The sequence below is a fragment of the Lithobates pipiens genome, unplaced genomic scaffold, assembly GCF_037356315.1.
Source record: "Lithobates pipiens isolate NorthernLeopardFrog02 unplaced genomic scaffold, aLitPip1_a1.2 Scaffold_10, whole genome shotgun sequence".
Lineage (NCBI taxonomy): Eukaryota > Metazoa > Chordata > Amphibia > Anura > Ranidae > Lithobates > Lithobates pipiens.
The window spans coordinates 222,598,146-222,618,965 of record NW_027507686.1 but is presented as its reverse complement, the minus strand read 5'-3'; the positions used below and the strand labels follow the sequence as shown (position 1 = coordinate 222,618,965).

Sequence of the window (20,820 nt, the reverse complement as noted above, 5' to 3'; positions counted from 1 at the left end):
CCAGAGGGGGGGCAAGTCTGGATGTCACCCAGGGCAAGTCTGTCACGGGGGCAGTTTGGATGTCACACGGGCAAGTCTGTCACCGGGGGAGGGCAAGTCTGGATGTCACCGGGGGGGGGCCCAAGTCTGGATGTCACCTTGGGGGGGCAAGTCTGGATGTCACCCAGGGCAAGTCTGTCATGGGGGGCAGTCAGGATGTCACATGGGGCAAGTCTGGATGTCACCTGGGGGGGGCAAGTCTGGATGTCACCTGGGGGGACATCCAGACTGCCCCGTGTGACATCCAGACTGGCCCCCCTGGTGGTTGTCACATATGAGGGGGCAAGTCTGGATGTCACATATGAGGGGGCAAGTCTGTATGTCACATATGGGGGGGGCAAGTCTGTATGTCCATATGGGGGGGGCAAGTCTAGATGTCACATATGGGGGGCGCAAGTCTTGATGTCACATATGGGGGGGCCAAGTCTGGATATCACATATGGGGGGAGTCTGGATGTCACCTTGGGGGGGCAAGTCTGGATGTCTTTTGGGGGGGCAAGTCTGGATGTCACCCAGGGCAAGTTTGTCACGGAGGGCGGTCAGGATGTCACATGGGGCAAGTCTGGATGTCAGGGGGCAAGTCTGGATGTCACCTGGGGGGACATCCAGACTGCCCTGTGTGACATCCAGACTGGCCCCCCCGGTGGATGTCACCTGGGGGGGCAAGTCTGGATGTCACATATGGGGGAAAGTCTGGTAGTCACCTGGGGGGGCAAGTCTGGATGTCTTTTGGGGGAGGCAAGTCTGGATGTCACCCAAGGCAAGTCTGGATTGTCATCCAAGGCAAGTCTGTCACGGGGGGGGGCAGTCAGGATGTCACATGGGGCAAGTCTAGATGTCACCGGGGGGCAAGTCTGGATGTCACCGGAGGGGCGGCAAGTCTGGATGTCACCCAGGGCAAGTATGTCACGGGGGCAGTCTGGATGTCACACAGGGCAAGTCTGTCACCGGGGGAGGGCATGTCTGGTTGTCACCTGGAAGGGGCAAGTCTGGATGTCACATGGGGGTGAATCTTAATGTCACATATGGGGGGCAAGTCTGGATGTCGCCCAGGGCAAGTCTGTCACGGGGGGGCAAGTCTGGATGTTGCCCAGGGCAAGTCTGTCACGGGGGGAAAGTCTGGATGTCGCCCAGGGCAAGTCTGTCACAGGGGGGCAAGTCTGGATGTCGCCCAGGGCAAGTAATGTCACCGGGGGGCGCAAGTCTGGATGTCACCGGGGGGCGCAAGTCTGGATGTCACCGGGGGGGGGGCGCAAGTCTGGATGTCACAGCAGGGGGGGGGCAAGTCTGAATGTCACCCTCCAGTCTGGATGTCACACGGGGCAAGTCTGTCACATGGAGGTGCAGTCTGGATGTCACATGGGGGGCAAGTCTGAATGTCACACAGGGCAAGTCTGTCACCTGGTGGGGGCAAGTCTGGATGTCACCTGGTGGTGGCCAGTCTGGATGTCACGGGGGGGGGGCCAGTCTGGATGTCACACGGGGCAAGTCTGTCACATGGGGATGGCAAGTCTGTATGTCACATATGGGGGTGGCAAGTCTGTATGTCACATATGGGGGTGGCAAGTCTGGATGTCACATATGGGGGGGGGCAAGTCTGGATGTCACATATGGGGGGGCAAGTCTGGATGTCACATAATGGGGGGGGGCGCAAGTCTGGATGTCACATATGGGGGGGCAAGGTCTGGATGTCACATATGGGGGGGGGCAAGTCTGGATGTCACATATGGGGGGGCAAGTCTGGATGTCACATATGGGGGTGCAAGTCTGGATGTCACATATGGGGGGGAAGTCTGGATGTCACATATGGGGGGCAAGTCTGGATGTCACATATGGGGGGGCAAGTCTGGATGTCACCATATGGGGGTGGCAAGTCTGGATGTCACCTGGGGGGGCGGCAAGTCTGGATGTCACCTAGGGCATGTCTGTCACAGGGGGACAAGTCTGGATGTCACAGGGGAGGGCCAGTCTGGATGTCACAAGGGGGGCCTGTCTGGATGTCACAAGGGGGGGCTAGTCTGGATGTCACAAGGGGGGGGCCAGTCTGTATGTCACCTGGTGGGGGCAAGTCTGTATGTCACATGAGCGGGGCAAGTCTGGATGTCATGGGGCAAGTCTGTCACCGGGGGGGGCAAGTCTGGATGTCATCTGAAGCAGGCAAGTCTGTATGTCACATATGGGGGGGTGGCAAGTCTGGATGTCACCTGGGGGGGGCAAGCCTGGATGTCACCCAGGCAAACCGCAACAGGGAGGGCAGTCTGGATGTCTCACGGGGGGGCAAGCCTGGATGTCACATATGGGGTGCAAGTCTGGATGTCACATATGGGGGGGGAAGTCTGGATGTCACATATGGGGGGGCAAGTCTGGATGTCACATATGGGGGGGCAAGTCTGGATGTCACATATGGGGGTGGCAAGTCTGGATGTCACCTGGGGGGGCGGCAAGTCTGGATGTCACCTAGGGCATGTCTGTCACAGGGGGACAAGTCTGGATGTCACAGGGGGAGGGCCAGTCTGGATGTCACAAGGGGGGCCTGTCTGGATGTCACAAGGGGGGGCTAGTCTGGATGTCACAAGGGGGGGGCCAGTCTGTATGTCACCTGGTGGGGGCAAGTCTGTATGTCACATGAGCGGGGCAAGTCTGGATGTCATGGGGCAAGTCTGTCACCGGGGGGGGCAAGTCTGGATGTCATCTGAAGCAGGCAAGTCTGTATGTCACATATGGGGGGGTGGCAAGTCTGGATGTCACCTGGGGGGGCAAGCCTGGATGTCACCCAGGGCAAAACCGCAACAGGGAGGGCAGTCTGGATGTCTCACGGGGGGGGCAAGCCTGGATGTCACACGGGGCAAGTCTGTCACTGGGGAGGAGGGCCAGTCTGGATGTCACATGGGGGGGCCAGTCTGGATGTCACATGGGAGGGCAAGTCTGGATGTCACATATGGGGGGGCAAGTCTGGATGTCACATATGGGGGGGCAAGTCTGGATGTCACATATGGGGGGGCAAGTCTGGATGTCACATATGGGGGGGCAAGTCTGGATGTCACATATGGGGGGGGCAAGCTCGGATGTCACATATGGGGGGGCAAGTCTGGATGTCACATATGGGGGGGCAAGTCTGGATGTCACATATGGGGGGGCAAGTCTGGATGTCACATATGGGGGGGCAAGTCTGGATGTCACATATGGGGGGGCAAGTCTGGATGTCACATATGGGGGGGCAAGTCTGGATGTTACATATGGGGGGGCAAGTCTGGATGTCACATATGGGGGGGGGGAAGTCTGGATGTCACATATGGGGGGGCAAGTCTGGATGTCACATATGGGGGGGGCAAGTCTGGATGTCACCAGGGGGGCGGCAAGTCTGGATGTCACCGGGGGGGCAAGTCTGGATGTCACCCAGGGCAAAACCACAACAGGGAGGGCAGTCTGGATGTCTCACGGGGGGCAAGCCTGGATGTCACACGGGGCAAGTCTGTCACTGGGGGGGAGGGCCAGTCTGGATGTCACATATGGGGGGGGGTGCAAGTCTGGTTGTCACACGGGGCAAGTCTATGACGGGGGTGCAAGTCTGGATGTCACATATGGGGAGGGCAAGTCTGTCACGGGGGCCACAGGCTACACTGGCTGGGTGTCATGGGGGGCCACAGGCTGCATGCCACAGAAGGCACACGATGGTTGGTCACAGGCTGCCTGGATGTCACAGGGAGGCGCAGGCGCCCTGCATTGTAAGGGGTTACCTATTTTCATGGCCTGCATTACTAGAGGGGATACCTATTTTTAGGGATGCACAAAAATTTCAACCGCCGAAACATATCGGCTGAAAATGGCCCTTTTGGCAAAAAGCCGAAAGAGAATTCCTGCCGATACTTGCATGGAAAATTGGGTGGGGCGGGGCTCCGCCCCCCGCCCTTGGTGCAGCCTATCAGAGGGGGTTCCTAGATCATAGAAAAGAGGAGAGCCGCCTCCTGTTTCATTATAGCGCCGGGAACATCACAGCTTTCATTTCAATAGCTGTGTGTTCCCCCGCTGTGCGCCGTCACATACAGCCCCTCTCCCTTGTCTGGGCACTTTGATAGACAGATCAACCGGGCGGCTCTCTCCCTTCACTGGCTTCACTAGCGGGGACACAGGCTGGGACGCTGGCTGCACTAGCGGGGACACGGGTTGGCTGCATTGATCTCTTGTATCATGTCTGCAGTCTCTGATCATCTCCTGTACTGGAGGGGGCACCTATTTTCATGGCCTGTGATCTTATAAGAGGGGATACAGAATTTCACGACCTGCATTAGTACTATTGTGGGAGGAAACAAATTTAACCCCCCAACTGTCATAGAGGGGGAAAAAAGGAAACTGGTAGCAGTTATTATTGTCATTAGTTGGGGGTGACGTGTATTAGTGACAGGGGCTCAGTCTGGTGTTTCAGTTGGACGGGGGTCAGTCTGAGGTGTCAGTAGTTTGTTATGGGGGGTGTCAGTCTAGGGGGTGGTGATCTATCTGTCTGTGTAGCCAGCGGTTGAGGTAATTCCTAATTTTTAGTGGTTTGGAGTAGGTAGTTTTCCTCACTCCTCAGCGTACTTATTATATTTCAATTAAACTATTTTTTACAGACTTTGTGACCGGGTTCACACTATTGCGAATTGGATGAGGGTTTCCACTAGGGATGCACCGAATGGGTTTTTGGTCCCAAAACCGATACCGAAAATGAAAAATACACTAGGCCGAAACTGATACCGACACAGCACCGATACCGAAAATGACTGTTTTTAAAAAAAAATTTTTATACAGGAGATGGTCAGAGACTGGGGACATGGTACAGGAGATGGTCAGAGACTGCGGACATGGTACAGGAGATGGTCAGAGACTGCAGACATGGTACATGAGATGGTCAGAGACTGCGGACATGGTACAGGAGGTGGTCAGAGACTGGGGACATGGTACAGGAGGTGGTCAGAGACTGGGGACATGGTACAGGAGGTGGTCAGAGACTGCGGACATGGTACAGGAGATGGTCAGAGACTGCGGACATGGTACAAGAGATGGTCAGAGACTGCGGACATGGTACAGGAGATGGTCAAAGACTGGGGACATGGTACAGGAGGTGGTCAGAGACTGGGGACATGGTACAGGAGATGGTCAAAGACTGGGGACATGGTACAAGAGGTGGTCAGAGACTGGGGACATGGTACAGGAGGTGGTCAGAGACTGGGGACATGGTACAGGAGGTGGTCAGAGACTGGGGACATGGTACAGGAGGTGGTCAGAGATTGGGGACATGGTACAGGAGGTGGTCAGAGACTGGGGACATGGTACAGGAGGTGGTCAGAGACTGGGGACATGGTACAGGAGGTGGTCAGAGACTGGGGACATGGTACAGGAGATAAGTGCAGCCAGTGTTGCCCCCAGTGATGCAGCCAGTGTTGCCCCCAGTGATGCAGCCAGCTATTCCCCCCACTGATGCAGTGAAGAGAGCCGTCTAGTTGAATAGAGCGCCGGGAACATCACAGCTTTCATTTCAATAGCTGTGTGTTCCCCGTCGCGTGCCGTCACACACAGCCCCTCCCCCTTGTCCGGGGAACTTTGATGGACAGATCACCCGTCCAGATTGGACGGGTGATCTGTCTATCAAAGTGTTCAGAAGCGCTGCCCATTGATTTCAATGGGCAGGGGTGCTGTAGGAGCAGTGTATACACCGCTCCTACAGCGCCTGAAAGATTCGGCTAACAGGACTTTTTTTTTTACCGTTGGAGTGAAAGAAGAGGCTCTTTCAAGGAGCTTCCCAGGCGCTATTTTTAGCGCTATAGCACCTCAGTGTGAAAGTAGTCTTAGGCTGTGTTCACACTGCACACAGCAGGGGTCCAATGAGTCCCATTCACCATTTTCAGGTAAAAATTTCAGCCTGAATTTTGGGCTGAAACAGAACAAAAGACCCACATAGAGAGCTGGTCATAATCTCCTGACATGCGAATTGGATGCTGAGAAACCGTCATCCAATTCGCACTATTGTGGACCCAGCCTTAAATGGCAATTACTCGTGCATGCAATACTTTATCCAAATGTCCGGGGCCCCAAATTTGTCACAGAGATGGGGGAAGTTTACCTCTGTGGGCCTCTAGTATCCCTGTACCAAGTTTGGTGCCCCTAGCCCTTCTGGGTTTTTGGTCAGCTTGGTGCAGTATGGGAAGCTTAGAGTGGGCACAGCTTGGGCCCTGAACACTTCCAGGGGTCCAAATGTGGCACATCATTAGGAGAGGTCCTCCTTTACTACCCCTAAAATTTTGGGGTCGCTAGCCCGAATTGTTCTGGTCAACTTTTTCAGGGGCCACTTGGGAGTGTGTGCTAAGTACTCCAGGAATCTCTGGACTCTTAACTATTTAACAGTACCCGCAGAGCAGGGCTCCTCAATGCCTGTGTCCTGCAGTGGTCAGGCAAATTCTACCCCCATACAGGTCCCCATGAAAATGAAGCATTGGCCCCAAAAAATGGGTGTGGCCCCTGGGGGTCCTCTAGTATTCCTGTATCAATTTTGGTATCCCTGGGCACCATGGTTCGGCTACCAAAGGGCCCTAAATTCAGGCTAGCATGGCACAGTAACAGTTGGAAACTTTGAGTGGCCACAGCTTGGGCCCAAAAGACTCGAGCCCCTGGACATGTTTTGGGCCCAAGTTGTGGCCCCTCAAAGTTCCTGACTGTGCTATAGATTAACACAGCGAGCCAAGCTACCCTAAATTTAGGGCCCTCTTGGTTGCCAAACCGCGTTGCCCAGGGGCAACAAACTTGGTACAATATATTTACCTTGTGTTTCTTTTATGTTAATCTCTTCTTCCCCTTTCTCTCTCTTCCCCCCCCCCCCCCCTTTATTTTTTCCTCCCTTCTTTTCCCTTTCCTATACCCCCCTCCCATTCACCCTTCCCCCCCATTTTACTTTCCTTCCCCTCCCCTCCCCATCGTCCACACCCTCCCCCTTTATCCCCCTTTTTCTTAATTTTCCCTTTTTCACCTTCGCTCCCTCTTACCCTCCCCTCTTCTTCCTTTTTTTGCCTTCCACCTCCTTTTCCTCTTTTGTTGTTTCTTGATGTTTGTTCTTGTCCACAGACCACCAGTTATACCCACTGCTAGAACATTGTATTTTTTATTTTATTTTAGTTACTGCACCATCAAATGCCTCCCATGTCCGCCGTGGGGGCATTTACCTGTATTGGGTGCCTCTCTTTTGTGTTGTCTGATGCTCCATTGGGCCTTCATTTGTAAGCCATGCATGACTATATAAATCTCTAACATTAATTATTTTATTGCATAAAATCTGTTTTTGTAATGTTCAAACACATTTTTGACCACATAACTATGAGATTGTATTAACTTTTGTAGATGTTTATGGTTGACGCCAAAGCCACAAAAGATACAGAGGACTACGTCCTAATACAAAGGATGACGGTACATGCCTCTATCCCTAGACCTAACTAATTGAGGCAATATTCTATATTGTACATTGATGTACGCTGAATAAGGGTCCACTTAGTACTGTACACAACAATGAAAGGGAAATATCACAGAGATAAACAAATAACACATTTTTTTTAAATGTTTTATTTAAATATTATAAGTACACCGAGGAGTGAGGAAACCTACTTACTCCAAACCAAAAAATAATTAGAAACCCCCCCCCAAGACTGACAACCCCACAAAAAAAAATACTGACACCTCAGATTGAACCCCGTCCAACTGAAAGACCAGACTGACCCCCCGCCACTAATACATGTCACCCTCAAAATAAAGACGATAACTGCTTGCTAGCGGCTTGCTTTTCCACCTCTATGGCAATTGGTGGGTTAAAATTGTTTCCTCCCACAACAGTAATAATGCAGACTGTGAAATTGTGTATACCCTCTTCTAATAATGCAGGCCATGAAAATAGGTATCCCCTCTAGTAATACAGGCTGTGAAAAAAAAAAAAAAAAGTATCCCCCTCTAGTAATGTAGGTCGCTAACAAAGGTATCTCCCCTCTAGTAATGCAGGCTGTGAAAAAAGGTATACCCCCTCTAGTAATGCAAGCCATAAAAATAGGTATCACCCTCTAATAATGCAGGCTGTGAAAATATGTATCCCTTCCAGTAATGCAAGCCATGAAAATAGGTACCCCCTCTAGTAATGCAAGCCGTGAAAAAAGGTATACCCCCTCTAGTAATGCAAGCTGTGAAAAAAGGTATACCCCCTCTAGTAATGCAGGCTATAAAAATAGGCATCCCCAAGTAATGCAGGGCGTGCAAATAGGTATACCCTCTAGTAATGCAGGCCATGAAAAAAGGTATCCCCTTATAATGCAGGGCGCCTGTGACATCAAGGCAGCCTGTGCCAACCGTCGTGTGCCTCCTGTGGCCTCCCCATGACACCCAGTCAGTGTAGCCTGTGGCCCCTCCGTGTGACATCCAGACTGCCCTCCGTGTGACATCCAGATTGCCCCCCCCATGTGACATCCAGACTTGCCCCCCATGTGACATCCAGACTTGCTTCCCCTGTAACAGCCAGAATGCCCCCCGTGTGACATCCAGACTTGCCCCCCATGTCACATCCAGACTTGCCCCCCCATGTCACATCCAGACTTGCCCCCCCCGTGACATCCAGACTTGCCCCCCCCATGTGACACGGAACCAGCCTGTGTCCCCTCGTTGTGTCCCCCGCTGTCATGCAGATGGAGATGGAGTCAGGTGTCTCGCTGTGTCTTCATGATGCACGGCCTATGAGGAGGAGGACTATAACTCAGCTGTGTTTGTCAGCAGTAGCTCTGCTCTCGGTTTCTCTTTTCTGAAATCAGCACATGCGCAGTAGTAGCAGAGGATTCCACATTTCATGGGATTTCCCATCTTACTGCTTAAAAGGGTCCTGTGGAAGATTGGTCCAAATGCGATGCAAATTCAGCCATACTTTCTGTATGACTGAAATTGCATCGCACGGACATCGCATGTGATTTGCGATCTCACACCACGCACTGGTGTGAATTGGCACTTACTGTTCTATGAGGCTGCATGACCCCCTGTCTGGACAGTGCTGATTGGCCCTGTGCTGATCACATGCACCCCCCCCCCCCAAAAAAAAACAACTTTCTAGCAATACACACCAAACTGAGCACGTGCAGAGTGCCTCCTAGGGCTCCGCTATATCAGCAGCTAGATTGGGGGGCCAGGGAACGTAAGATGTTTTTTCACCTTAATGCATAGGATGCATTAAGGTGAAAAAACATGAACCTTTACAACCCCTTTAAGGTAAAAGAAAAACCTTGAGCCTTTATAACCATTTTAAAGAGTAATTCCACTTTTGTTGAGAAAAAAAAAAAATAATCCCCTCTGGGTGCTGCATGTGGGGGTTTTACCAAACTTTGTAGCAGATTCCCACCTTTTGTTATTCTGAAGAAATATCTATTTGTGTCCATGTGCAAAGTGAATTTGTATGGGAGCTGATTTATAATTATCAATCAGCTGCTGCACTTGCAGGGTTCTAATGAGGAAAGTGGCAAGGTCTCTCACCAAAAATTTAATTTTTGTTGCAGGGGAAGCATAAAATCTGACTTGTATCTTAGTGCAGACTTCTGGGAAAATCACGGAGCCAATCACTGGGTCTCCAGCCAGTAATATTACTCTGTCAGTGCCGGTAAATATGAGAAGAACTCATAATCAGCATCACCAAACTTCAATCAGTAGTGTCAATATGCTACACTGGCAATGTGCTTACCCAACATCCCATTCAGACTGCAGATCGGTGCGGCTCCTGGTCAGCAGATAATGGGAAGCTTTCAGTCCTGAACTGTATCTGCCAGCTGGGGTGGGGGTGGGCAAGCTGATCTGAGGTTTGCGTAGAGCTGGGGAGACAGTTGACCACACTGTCATTGTGGCCAATGTAAGGAGCATTCTTCCCACTGACCACCAATGTAAGGAGCATTCTTCCCACTGACCACCAATGTAAGGAGCATTCTTCCCACTGACCACCAATGTAAGGAGCATTCTTCCCACTGACCACCAATGTAAGGAGCATTCTTCCCACTGACCACCAATGTAAGGAGCATTCTTCCCACTGACCACCAATGTAAGGAACATTCTTCCCACTGACCACCAATGTAAGGAACATTATTCCCACTGACAACCAATGTAAGGAACATTCTTCCCACTGACCACCAATGTAAGGAGCATTCTTCCCACTGACCACCAATGTAAGGAGCATTCTTCCCACTGACCACCAATGTAAGGAGCATTCTTCCCACTGACCACCAATGTAAGGAGCATTCTTCCCACTGACCACCAATGTAAGGAGCATTCTTCCCACTGACCACCAATGTAAGGAGCATTCTTCCCACTGACCACCAATGTAAGGAACATTCTTCCCACTGACCACCAATATAAGGAACATTCTTCCCACTGACCACTAATGTAAGGAACATTCTTCCCACTGACTACCAATATAAGGAACATTCTTCCCACTGACCACCAATGTAAGAGGCATTCTTCTCCTTGACCACCAACGTAGGGAGCATTTTTCCCACTGATCACTAGGGATGATCCAGCGGTTCGAGGAGAAAGTAAGTTCAACTCGAACATCGTGTGTTCTAAAACGAAACCGAACATATGGGGCATTCAAGGGTATTTTGAGTGCCGCAGTGCATTGTTGTATGATGATTGGTCAAAGCATGTGCCTGACCTGCATGCTTTGGCCAATCACAGCACGCTCTGCTGAGAGAGCCATAATTGGCCACAGGCAGGGTGCCTTTGGCCAATCATGGCTTGGGGGACTAAGTCCACACCCCACACTATATAAGGCTGCTTACATAGCGCCCGTGTGTAGTGTTGTTGGCATGGACAGAGAGATAGCTTGAGTTAGATTAAGTAGGCAGGTTATTCTGTTAGTGACAGTATTTCACAAAAGTAAGTACACCCCTCACATTTTTGTCAATATTTTATTATATCTTTTCATGTGACAACACTGAAGAAATTACACTTTACTACAATGTAAAGTAGTGAGTGTACAGCTTGTGTAACAGTGTAAATTTTCTGTCCCCTCATAACTCAACACACAGCCATTAATGTCTAAACCTCTGGCAACAAAAGTGAGTACACCCCTAAGTGAGAATGTCCAAATAGGGCCCAAACCTTCCGTTTGAGGATGCCCCACAGATGCTCAATAGGGTTTAGGTCTGGAGACATGCTTGGCCAGTCCATCACCTTTACTCGCAGCTTCTTTAGAAAAGCAGTGGTCATATTGGAGGTGTGTTTGGGGTCGTTATCACGTTTGAACACTGCCCTGTGTCCCAGTCACCAAAGGGAGGGGATCATGTTCTACTTCTGTATGTCACAGTACATGTTGGCATTCATGGTTCCCTCAATGAACTGTAACTCTCCAGTGCCGGCAGCATTAATGTAGCCCCAGACCCTGACACTCCCACCACCATGCTTGACTGTAGGCAAGACACACTGGTCTTTGTACTCCTCACCTGGTTGCTGCCACACATGCTTGACACCATGGTCTCATCAGACCACAGGACATGGTTCCAGTAATCCATGTCCTTAGTCTACTTGTCTTCAGCAAACTGTTTGTGAGCTTTCTTGTGCATCATCTTTAGAAGAGGCTTCCTTCTGGGACGACAGACCAATTTGATGCAGTGTGCGGCATATGGTCTGAGCACTGACAGGCTGACCCCCCACCCCTTCAACCTCTGCAGCAATGCTGGCAGCACCCATATGTCTATTTCCCAAAGACAACCTCTGGATATGACACTGAGCACGTGCACTCAACTTCTTTGCTGGACCATGGGGAGGAGGCCTGTTCTGAGTGCATTCTGTCCTGTTATACCTCTGTGTGATCTTGGTCACTGTGCTGCAGCTCAGTTTCAGGGACTTGTCAATCTTCTTATAGCCTAGGCCATCTTTATGTAGAGCAATAATTATTTTTTCCAGATTCTCAGAGACTTTTTTTGCCTTTAGGGTGCCATGTTGAACTTCCAGTGACAAGTATGAGAGAGTGAGAGCGATAACACCAAATTTAACACACCTGCTCCCCATTCACACCCAGGCCCGGACTGGCCATAGGGCAGACCAGGCATTTGCCCGGTGGGCCGGGGCCGCCCGCTCCAAAGCATGTTGCTGTTTAGGCCGCACAGCGGGAGGTAAGCAGCGACCGTGGCCTGAACATGGTTAACACAGGCCGTGGCCGCCGCTACCGCTATCCGGCCGTTCCGTGTCTCCTCCGGCGGAACTGGCAGCTGCATGGGCTGAGCTGTGTGTCTCTCTCACACACAGCTCAGCCTCAGCACCGCGCTGACAGTTCCGCTTTCTGCTCCCAGGGGCTGCTTCTCCTCCAGCCAAGGTGTCCGCAGGTTGAGGCAAGGGGCGGAGCTCCTGTCAAGACGTTTCCCCCGCTCGCACCCCTCCCCCTTCTCTTGTCGGCAGCACATGTGAGGAGAAAGCTTCCCTCACCATTGGCCACAACAGAGGGCCAATCGGAGACCTAGAGGGGCATCATGGGAAATGTAGTCCCAGAGATAGGTAGCCCAATTGTTTTATGCAGGGAGCTGACTACACTCCCCAGCATGCACACTGCTGGGGGGGGAGGGAAACCTGGAAACAAGTAGAAGTGCCTGTAGAATCTACTACAGGAGACATACAAAACGAAAGAGAGGACTGTGCTGGGGAACGAATAGCCCCAGCACCACCAGAGAGAGCCACACTGCACCACACAACCAGAGAGAGAGCCACGCTGCCCCGCACCACCAGAGAGAGAGCCACGCTGCACCGCACCACCAGAGAGAGAGCCACGCTGCACCGCACCACCAGAGAGAGAGCCACGCTGCACCACACAACCAGAGAGAGAGCTACGCTGCCCCGCACCACCAGAGAGAGAGTCACGCTGTACTGCACCACCAGAGAGAGCCACGCTGCACCGCACTACCAGAGAGAGTCACGCTGCACCGCACCACCAGAGAGAGAGCCGCGCTGCACCTCACCACCAGAGAGAGAGCCGCGCTGCACCTCACCACCAGAGAGAGAGCCGCGCTGCACCTCACCACCAGAGAGAGAGCCGCGCTGCACCGCACCACCAGAGAGAGAGCCACGCTGCACCGCACCACCAAAGAGAGAGCCACGCTGCACCGCACCACCAGAGAGAGAGCCACGCTGCACCGCACCACCAGAGAGAGAGCGCCACGCTGCACCGCACCACCAGAGAGAGAGCCAAGCTGCACCGCACCACCAGAGAGAGAGCCACGCTGCACCGCACCACCAGAGAGAGAGCCACGCTGCACCGCACCACCAGAGAGAGAGCCACGCTGCACCGCACCACCAGAGAGAGAGCCACGCTGCACTGCACCACCAGAGAGAGAGCCACGCTGCACCGCACCACCAGAGACAAAGCCACGCTGCACCGCACTACCAGAGAGAGTCACGCTGCACCGCACCACCAGAGACAGAGCCGCGCTGCAACGCACCACCAGAGAGAGAGCCGCGCTGCACCTCACCACCAGAGAGGGAGCCATGCTGCACCACCAGAGAGAGAGCCACACTGCACCACCAGAGAGAGAGCCACGCTGCACTGCACCCCCAGAGAGAGAGCCACGCTGCACCGCACCCCCAGAGAGAGAGCCACGCTGCACCGCACCCCCAGAGAGAGCCACACTGCACCGCACCACCAGAGAGAGAGCCACGCTGCACCGCACCACCAGAGAGGGAGCCACGCTGCACCACCAGAGAGAGAGCCATGCTGCACCCCCAGAGAGAGAGCCACGCTGCACCGCACCCCCAGAGAGAGAGCCACACTGCACCGCACCACCAGAGAGAGAGCCATGCTGCACCCCCAGAGAGAGAGCCACGCTGCACCGCACCCCCAGAGAGAGAGCCACGCTGCACCGCACCCCCTGAGAGAGAGCCACACTGCACCGCACCACCAGAGAGAGAGCCACGCTCCACCGCACCACCAGAGAGAGAGCCACGCTCCACCGCACCACCAGAGAGAGAACAACGCTGCACCACCAGAGAGAGAGCCACGCTGCACCGCACCACCAGAGAGGGAGAGCCACACTGCACCTCACCACCAGAGAGAGCCACACTGTACCGCACCACCAGAGAGAGAGAGATCCATGCTGTTCCCGCACCACCAGAGAGAGGGCCACACTGCAACGCACCACCAAAAAGAGAGCAGGTCAGCGTCACTGGGCAGTGTGGGCACAATAGGAGACAGACAGTACTAGCGTTGTATGGCCACAATAGGACTGGGACACTGTAATATAAAGGGGACTGCACTGTAAAGGGGCACTGTAATCATTGAAGTGCCCCTTTACAGTGCAGTTCTCTTTATATCACCATGTCCCTGCACATTACAGTGTGGAGGACCGACACCAGCCACCCCCGCGAATGTCTACCAAATCCCCCCCCCCCCCCCCCGGTCCCTGGAAAAGTTGGCTGCCCAATCTAAAATGCCCGGGCCTATTTTTTTTCCCAGTCTGGGCCTGTTCACACCTGAGACCTTGTAATAATAATGAGTCATATGACACTGGGGAGGGAAAATGACTAATTGGGCCCAATTTGGACATTTTCACTTAGGGGTGTACTCACTTTTGTTGCCAGCGGTTTAGACATTAATGGCTGTGTGTTGAGTTATTTTGACAGGACAGCAAATTTACACTGTTATACAAGCTGTACACTCACTACTTTACATTGTAGCAAAGTGTCATTTCTTCAGTGTTGTCACATGAAAAATATAATAAAATATTTACAAAAATGTGAGGGGTGTACTCACTTTTGTGAGATATGTATATACACAGATGACAATGTATTATATTATATACACAGATGACAATGTATTGTATTATAGTGTATTATACACACACTGGCTGTACACGGTGTTCTCTTCCCAGATCATATCGCACATGGCCTGCATGTGACAGCCGGCGGAGACGCCCCCTCCATGGAGCAGCCGCCAATCAGACAGCGGGGCTGGCGGTGGGCGTTCCCGAGGAGCAGGCAGTCTGGTGTATGAGCCGCAGACACACACACAGGGGAAGGAGATCTGGCGGAGCGCTGACAGTAGAGCGGACAGAGCGGAGGAGTATCCTCTGGACGATGGAGGGCCCCGCGGTCAGCTCAGTACACTGGTTCCGGAAGGGGCTGAGGCTGCACGATAACCCGGCTCTGTTGGCCGCTCTGAGGGGGGCTCGCTGTGTGCGCTGTGTCTACATCCTGGACCCCTGGTTTGCCGCCTCCTCCTCGTCCTCCGGAGGGGTGAACCGATGGAGGTGAGAGGACAGGGGGCGGGGCTGGGGTCAGGGACACCTGGGAGGGTGACAGGGCATTGGAGGGGCAGAGATAAATAGGCGGGCCATGGACGGGGTGTTGGTACCTAATTGGGGGTCATAGTTCCCTGATTGGATGATGTGTGACCAGGGGGAGGGGCCTTGTTTCTGTGGGAGATACTGATGCCCAAGGGGAGGGGTCTGGTCCTTATGGGAGGGGCTTTGAGCAAGGGGGAGGGGTTTGGTGCTGATAGGAGGAGATGCAACAAGTGGAGGAGTCTGGTCCTCATGGGAGGAGCTTTGAGAAAGGGGTAGGGATTTGGTCCTGATGGGAGGGGCTTTGAGCAAGGGGTTGGGGTACTGTCCTGTTGGGAGAAACTGGAAGGGGGGGGGGATCTTGTCCCTAGATTGGAAGAGCTCCAATCCAGGGAGAGGGTCTGGTCCTAATGAGTGGGCCTACAAGCCAGGGGAAGGGGGTCTTTCCCTTTTGGGTGGGGCTGCAAGCCTGGGGAGAGGATGGGTCTTGTCTTGGTGAGAGAGGCTACTCACTAGAATGACTTGTTTTCACCAGTGACCATGGGGAGGATTTGGTCCTTGTGGGAGGGATTTGACCTTTATGGGAGATACTATTTGCCAGGGTGACAGGTCTTCACTTCTCACTGGGGATGGTGGGGGAGGGTCCGGTCCCCTCGGGAGGGGTGGGAGAGGTTAAATGTCCGGGTGAAGTACTTCCACTGTATAGGGGGAGGGGCCTGATCCTTGTGGGACAGACTTCAGGCCAGGCCGGGGGTCTTGTTTTCTGTGGGAGGTCCGCCCACCTCACAAAAAATTAATTTATCAGCTACAAATAGTGTAGCTACTGACTTTCAATATATGGACACCTACCTGTCCAGGGAGCCTGTGATGTCGGCACCCTAGCCAATCTTCGGATCGGCTGTCGGGTGCAGCAGCAGCCGCCGCCATTGCCGGTAAGGGAACCCGGTAGCAAAGCCTTTTCGGCTTCACAGCCGCTCCCCTACCGCACATGTGTGAAGCCCGCTGCACCTTCTAATTGCCCCGGCAGAGGAAGGAGGAGGGGGACCAAGCTTCACCGTGGCAACATCTCCGGAAGTGGGGAAGGGGACTTGTCAAAAAACGGGTCCTTGTTCTCCCCTCCCCCCTGAAAGGTGCTAAATGTAGCAGCGGAGGGGGGAGGAGGCAAATAAATTGAAGTCCCACTTTTGGATGGAACTCCATAACAACTCTTTTATGGAACATACCTGTTGGAGAAATTACCCCCTTATAAGGTTCTAGCCCAGATAGAGCAGATAAATCAAATGTAGGTCATAGTAACCAGTGGGAGAAATGTGTTACTGAAGGGAACATTTCCTGTGGTGGAGGCCAGAAGATATACCTATATGTGGGGTTGACCACTCAAAGGACCCATTTGCTGGGTTCTGTATCCTATGGTGTAGACTGTTCACTAGATGGGCATAGTTACCTGTGGAAGAGATGTTGCAATGGAGGGATAATTGCTGGGTTTGTAGTTCAGGGGTTGTACCTACCTGTAGGGTTGACCATTCTCTTGGGGAACATACTTGTTGAAGAAACGATCCGCTTGTTGGGTTTTAGAATTTATGGGAGTAATTGCTTTCTATGAGGTCATAGTTACTAATGGGAGAGATGTGTTTAATGAAGGGATAGTTACCTGCGGTGGAGACCAGAAGATGCATCTACCTGTGGGGTTGACCGATCTCTTGGAGGAACATGTGTGTTGAAGAAATAATCCACTTGTTGGGTTTTATAATCTATGGAAATGATTTCTCTCTCAGAGGCCATAGTTAGCAGTGGGGGAAACGTCCTATTGAAAGGATAGTTACCTGTGGTGGTGACCAGAAGATATATCTATATGTGGGGTTGACCACTCAGGGTTCTCTATCCTGTGGGGGAGAGTGTTCACTAGGAGGGCATAGTTACCTGTGCAAAAGGGAGCTTACTAGGAGGAAATAACCTTTCACGGAGAAGTCTCATTGGAGGAATGGTTACCTGTGGTGGAGACCAGAAGATGTATCTACCTGTGGGGTTGACCATTCTCTTGAGGGAGCGTACCTGAAATCACCCTCTTGTTGGGCTTATAATATATGGGAGTAATTGCTCTCTAGGGGGTCATAGTTTTTTTGTGGGAGAATCCTCTTATTGAAGGGATAGCTACCTGAGGGAGAGACGTAATAAGATGGAAAGTTGCCTGTGGGAAAGTACACGGACTGGGAGACACTTGCAGAAAAGACCAAACCCAGCCAGATAACTGTGGGAGAAGACCGATGGGAGGGGGGCATAGACACCTGGATGGGACCACCTGATCCATTGGTTTTCTGGTCTTTTGGTCCAGTAGCAATGTTCAATGGGGTAATTAAAGGGGGCACCTACCTACTTTGAGAAGGAGATGAGTAGATTCCTAAATGGCATTGATGCACAGAAGTTGGGATATGGGTATGTATGGATTGGATCATTTGGAAGTAGTCATCCCTTATCGTTGACTTTGTCAGCTGGTATTTCTGTGCCTATGGCTTGTAACTCTAAGGCTGGATTCACACCTATGCATTTTTAGAGCATTTTGCAGATTTGCACTACAAAATCTGTTCCATAGGAAACCATTATAAATGGACTGCAGTACAAATCTGCAAGATGCAAAAAGCACTAACAATGCTTATATGTGAATCCAGCCTAAAGAGCTGGTTTCAGACCTGAACAGTTTTGATGTGAAAGTATTTATGAATATGTACCACCAACTCCTCCCTTTAGAATGTAAGCTCTATGAGCGGGGCCCTCCTGTCCCTTCTATATTGAACAGTACTGTAATTGTGCTGTCCCCCCTCTACATTGTATAGTGCTGCATAAACTGTTGGCGCTATATAAATCGTGAATAATAATGTATAGAAACTTTGTATCTATATAGACTTTGATATGGCAACATTCCATCTTCACGGCTCATTTCAAAGCTTGCTGTGGTTTTCTCATCTTACATAAGCAACATGTTTATTTTTTTTGTCACTTAATCTTGGCCAACCTACCTCGTCTGCGCCAAGACTCGTTCCGGAATGTTCTGCCAGGGGTGGATTCATCTTTCAGAACCAGTTTGGGAAGTTGAAGCAGCACTGGTTTCTGTTTCCTCTTTCTAATGCTGGAAAATCACAGGCTTGTTCTGCTCTGCAGCGGAGTTGGGTGGTGTTGTTGGAACCTAAATTGGCACTAAAATTGGTCTTTTATGGAACTTTGTATGAGCCGATGTGTGGATTGTTTGTTTGTTTATAAAGTCCATTTAGAAATAAAGAGATTGTATCACATGAATGCTTGTCAATAGGAGTTGTGCCGCCAATCTAGAATAAGACTAGTAACAGCAATAATAAAAATCATGTAAATGTGTATTCATGTGACAATAAAGATTTCTCCCAGAAATTAAGTTTAGAATTCAGTTTTCTTTATTTAAAGACTTGAGATGTAGAAAACTCTACAAATGGGTTGTATTTCATTACTACCTGGGACTATCCTGGGGAATACTGACTGATGGAGCGCAGTGAATCCAATGTATATGTGAAGGATCATCTTGTTCTGTTTTATGTTTCAGGAACATTTTCAGAATTATATAAAGTGTGAAAAAGTGATCTAGGATATTGTCTATTCCATCTTAGTGTGTGGCTTAGAAGCATCCACACATTGTATAGTCCTAGAAAAAAACACCTTTTTGGTGTGTGTTGACATTTAAAGCGTTTGTTACCCCAGCATTTCATGTTCCTGATATGTGTCTGCTGTACCATATACTTGTATGAAAAAGTATCCTGTTCTTTGTGTGAAATCCCTGGTGTTCCTGCCATTCCCTCTGCTTTCCTATTAAAAACTGACCACACTAAGCAGGATAGCACAGTGTGGTGATTTTTCTAGTTGTGCTAGCCTGTTCTCCAATGATGAGACTTGTATTGACATGACCCACCTGCACAGCCATTCACTGCAAAGTTTAGAGTGCTGCTGTTTCTCTTCCCCCTAACTCCTGGCTGTACAGGAAGGGAACATAGACTTCTTATATTCCCGAAAGTTCAATTTCTGGAGAGAGAATTATAGAGACTGCAGCTCTGGAATAAAAACAGTCTCCGTCATAGAGGAGGGTATAGGAGGGTATAGGATAGGGATCTGCAATTAACGGACCTCCAGCTGTTGCAAAACTACAAGTCCCATCATGCCTCTGCCTCTGGGTGTCAAGCTTGTGTCAGTCTTGCTATGCCTCATGGGATTTGTAGTTCTGCAACAGCTGGAGGTCCGCTAATTGCATATCCCTGGTAAAGGAGATCTTCTATTGCTGGAGACCTGATTTTCTTCTCCCCCCCCCCCCCCCCTTTTTTTTTTTTTTTTTTTTTTTTAATGCAGGTTGACTGGGTCTTTTCTAGGGCTGCAACTAACAATTTTTTTCATAATCGATTAGTTGTCCGATTATTGTTTTGATAAATCGGTTAATAACCTTAAAGAAAAAAAAAAGTGAGTCAAATTGATGTTCATTTTCAACCACAGTGACAGGAAAATTTGGAAATAATAGAAAACTTCTTGGTCAAAGGAATTTTCAGACAGTGTATGCGGTTTTTGTTTAGAAATGAAGTGAAAATTTCAAACAAAATTCTTTCAGCAAATGTGCAAAGATTTTTCATCTTAATATTCTCACCTGAAAATTGATCCGTGAGGCCAGCATAAGGCTCGGTACACACCTATGCAGTTTTTGCTTTTGAACTGTTTCTGAAGTGCTTTTTGCTTTGCGTTTTTGCGCATGTGATTTTACTGCGTTTTTTTTGGGGCAGATTAAAAAAATACAAATTGCTGCAAAAACGCATTACATTATTTTCTGTAGCTTCTCCATTAAAGTATATTGAAGCAAAAAAAAGCACCATTTTGCGTTAAAAGTCCCTTTCCAAATATGCAGCGGCTGAAAAAAGCACAGATGTGAACGTGTCCCATAGGAAACCATGGAAATGAACTGTAGTGTGTTTCTGCAAAAATCACCAATAAACATATAGATGTGAACCAGGCCTAAGATGTTTAGTAACAATGCGGTTAAAAAGACTAAATATAGCCCTTTATAGTACACAAAAAGCAGATAATCACTACTGGAAGGGGGTAATTTATTTTTTTTTTTTTTTTACTGTAGAACAGTGAAAGTGATATTTACAGTAGTGATTATATTGTTGTACTATAAAAGGCTCATTTTAGTGTGTTTTTTTTTTTTTTTTACCCCATTATGTTACTGGCTGATTAATCGATTATGAAAATAGTAATCGATTATGAAAATAGTATTTGATTATGAAATTAATCGATTAGTTGTTTCAGCTCTAGTCTTTTCAGAGTATAAAATTGCATAGTTTGTCCCAAGCACCAGATAATTGTCACCTGACTTATTTACCTGCATCTGTAAATGGTTGAGAGTTTCCTGTGTCCCTAAAAGATACCCCGTGGAGACCTGAGGGTACATGACAGGGTGAGCACATTGGCAATTTGTGAG

At 50.4% G+C, this 20,820-nt stretch overlaps 1 protein-coding gene across 3 annotated transcripts in view; it reads left to right on the top strand.

Annotated features, from left to right (window-relative positions):
• CRY2 (cryptochrome circadian regulator 2) overlaps positions 1-20,820 on the top strand; it is a 113,296-nt gene that overhangs the window by 12,895 nt on the left and 79,581 nt on the right. For 2 of the 3 annotated variants that reach the window (XM_077461957.1, XM_077461950.1), the window contains exon 2: positions 14,928-15,305. The exons of the other annotated variant lie outside the window; for it this stretch is intronic. In XM_077461957.1, the coding sequence (XP_077318083.1) occupies positions 15,046-15,305 (260 nt within the window). In that variant the 5' untranslated portion in view covers positions 14,928-15,045. The remainder of the gene's footprint in view (positions 1-14,927; positions 15,306-20,820) is intronic. 3 annotated transcript variants of the gene reach the window in all.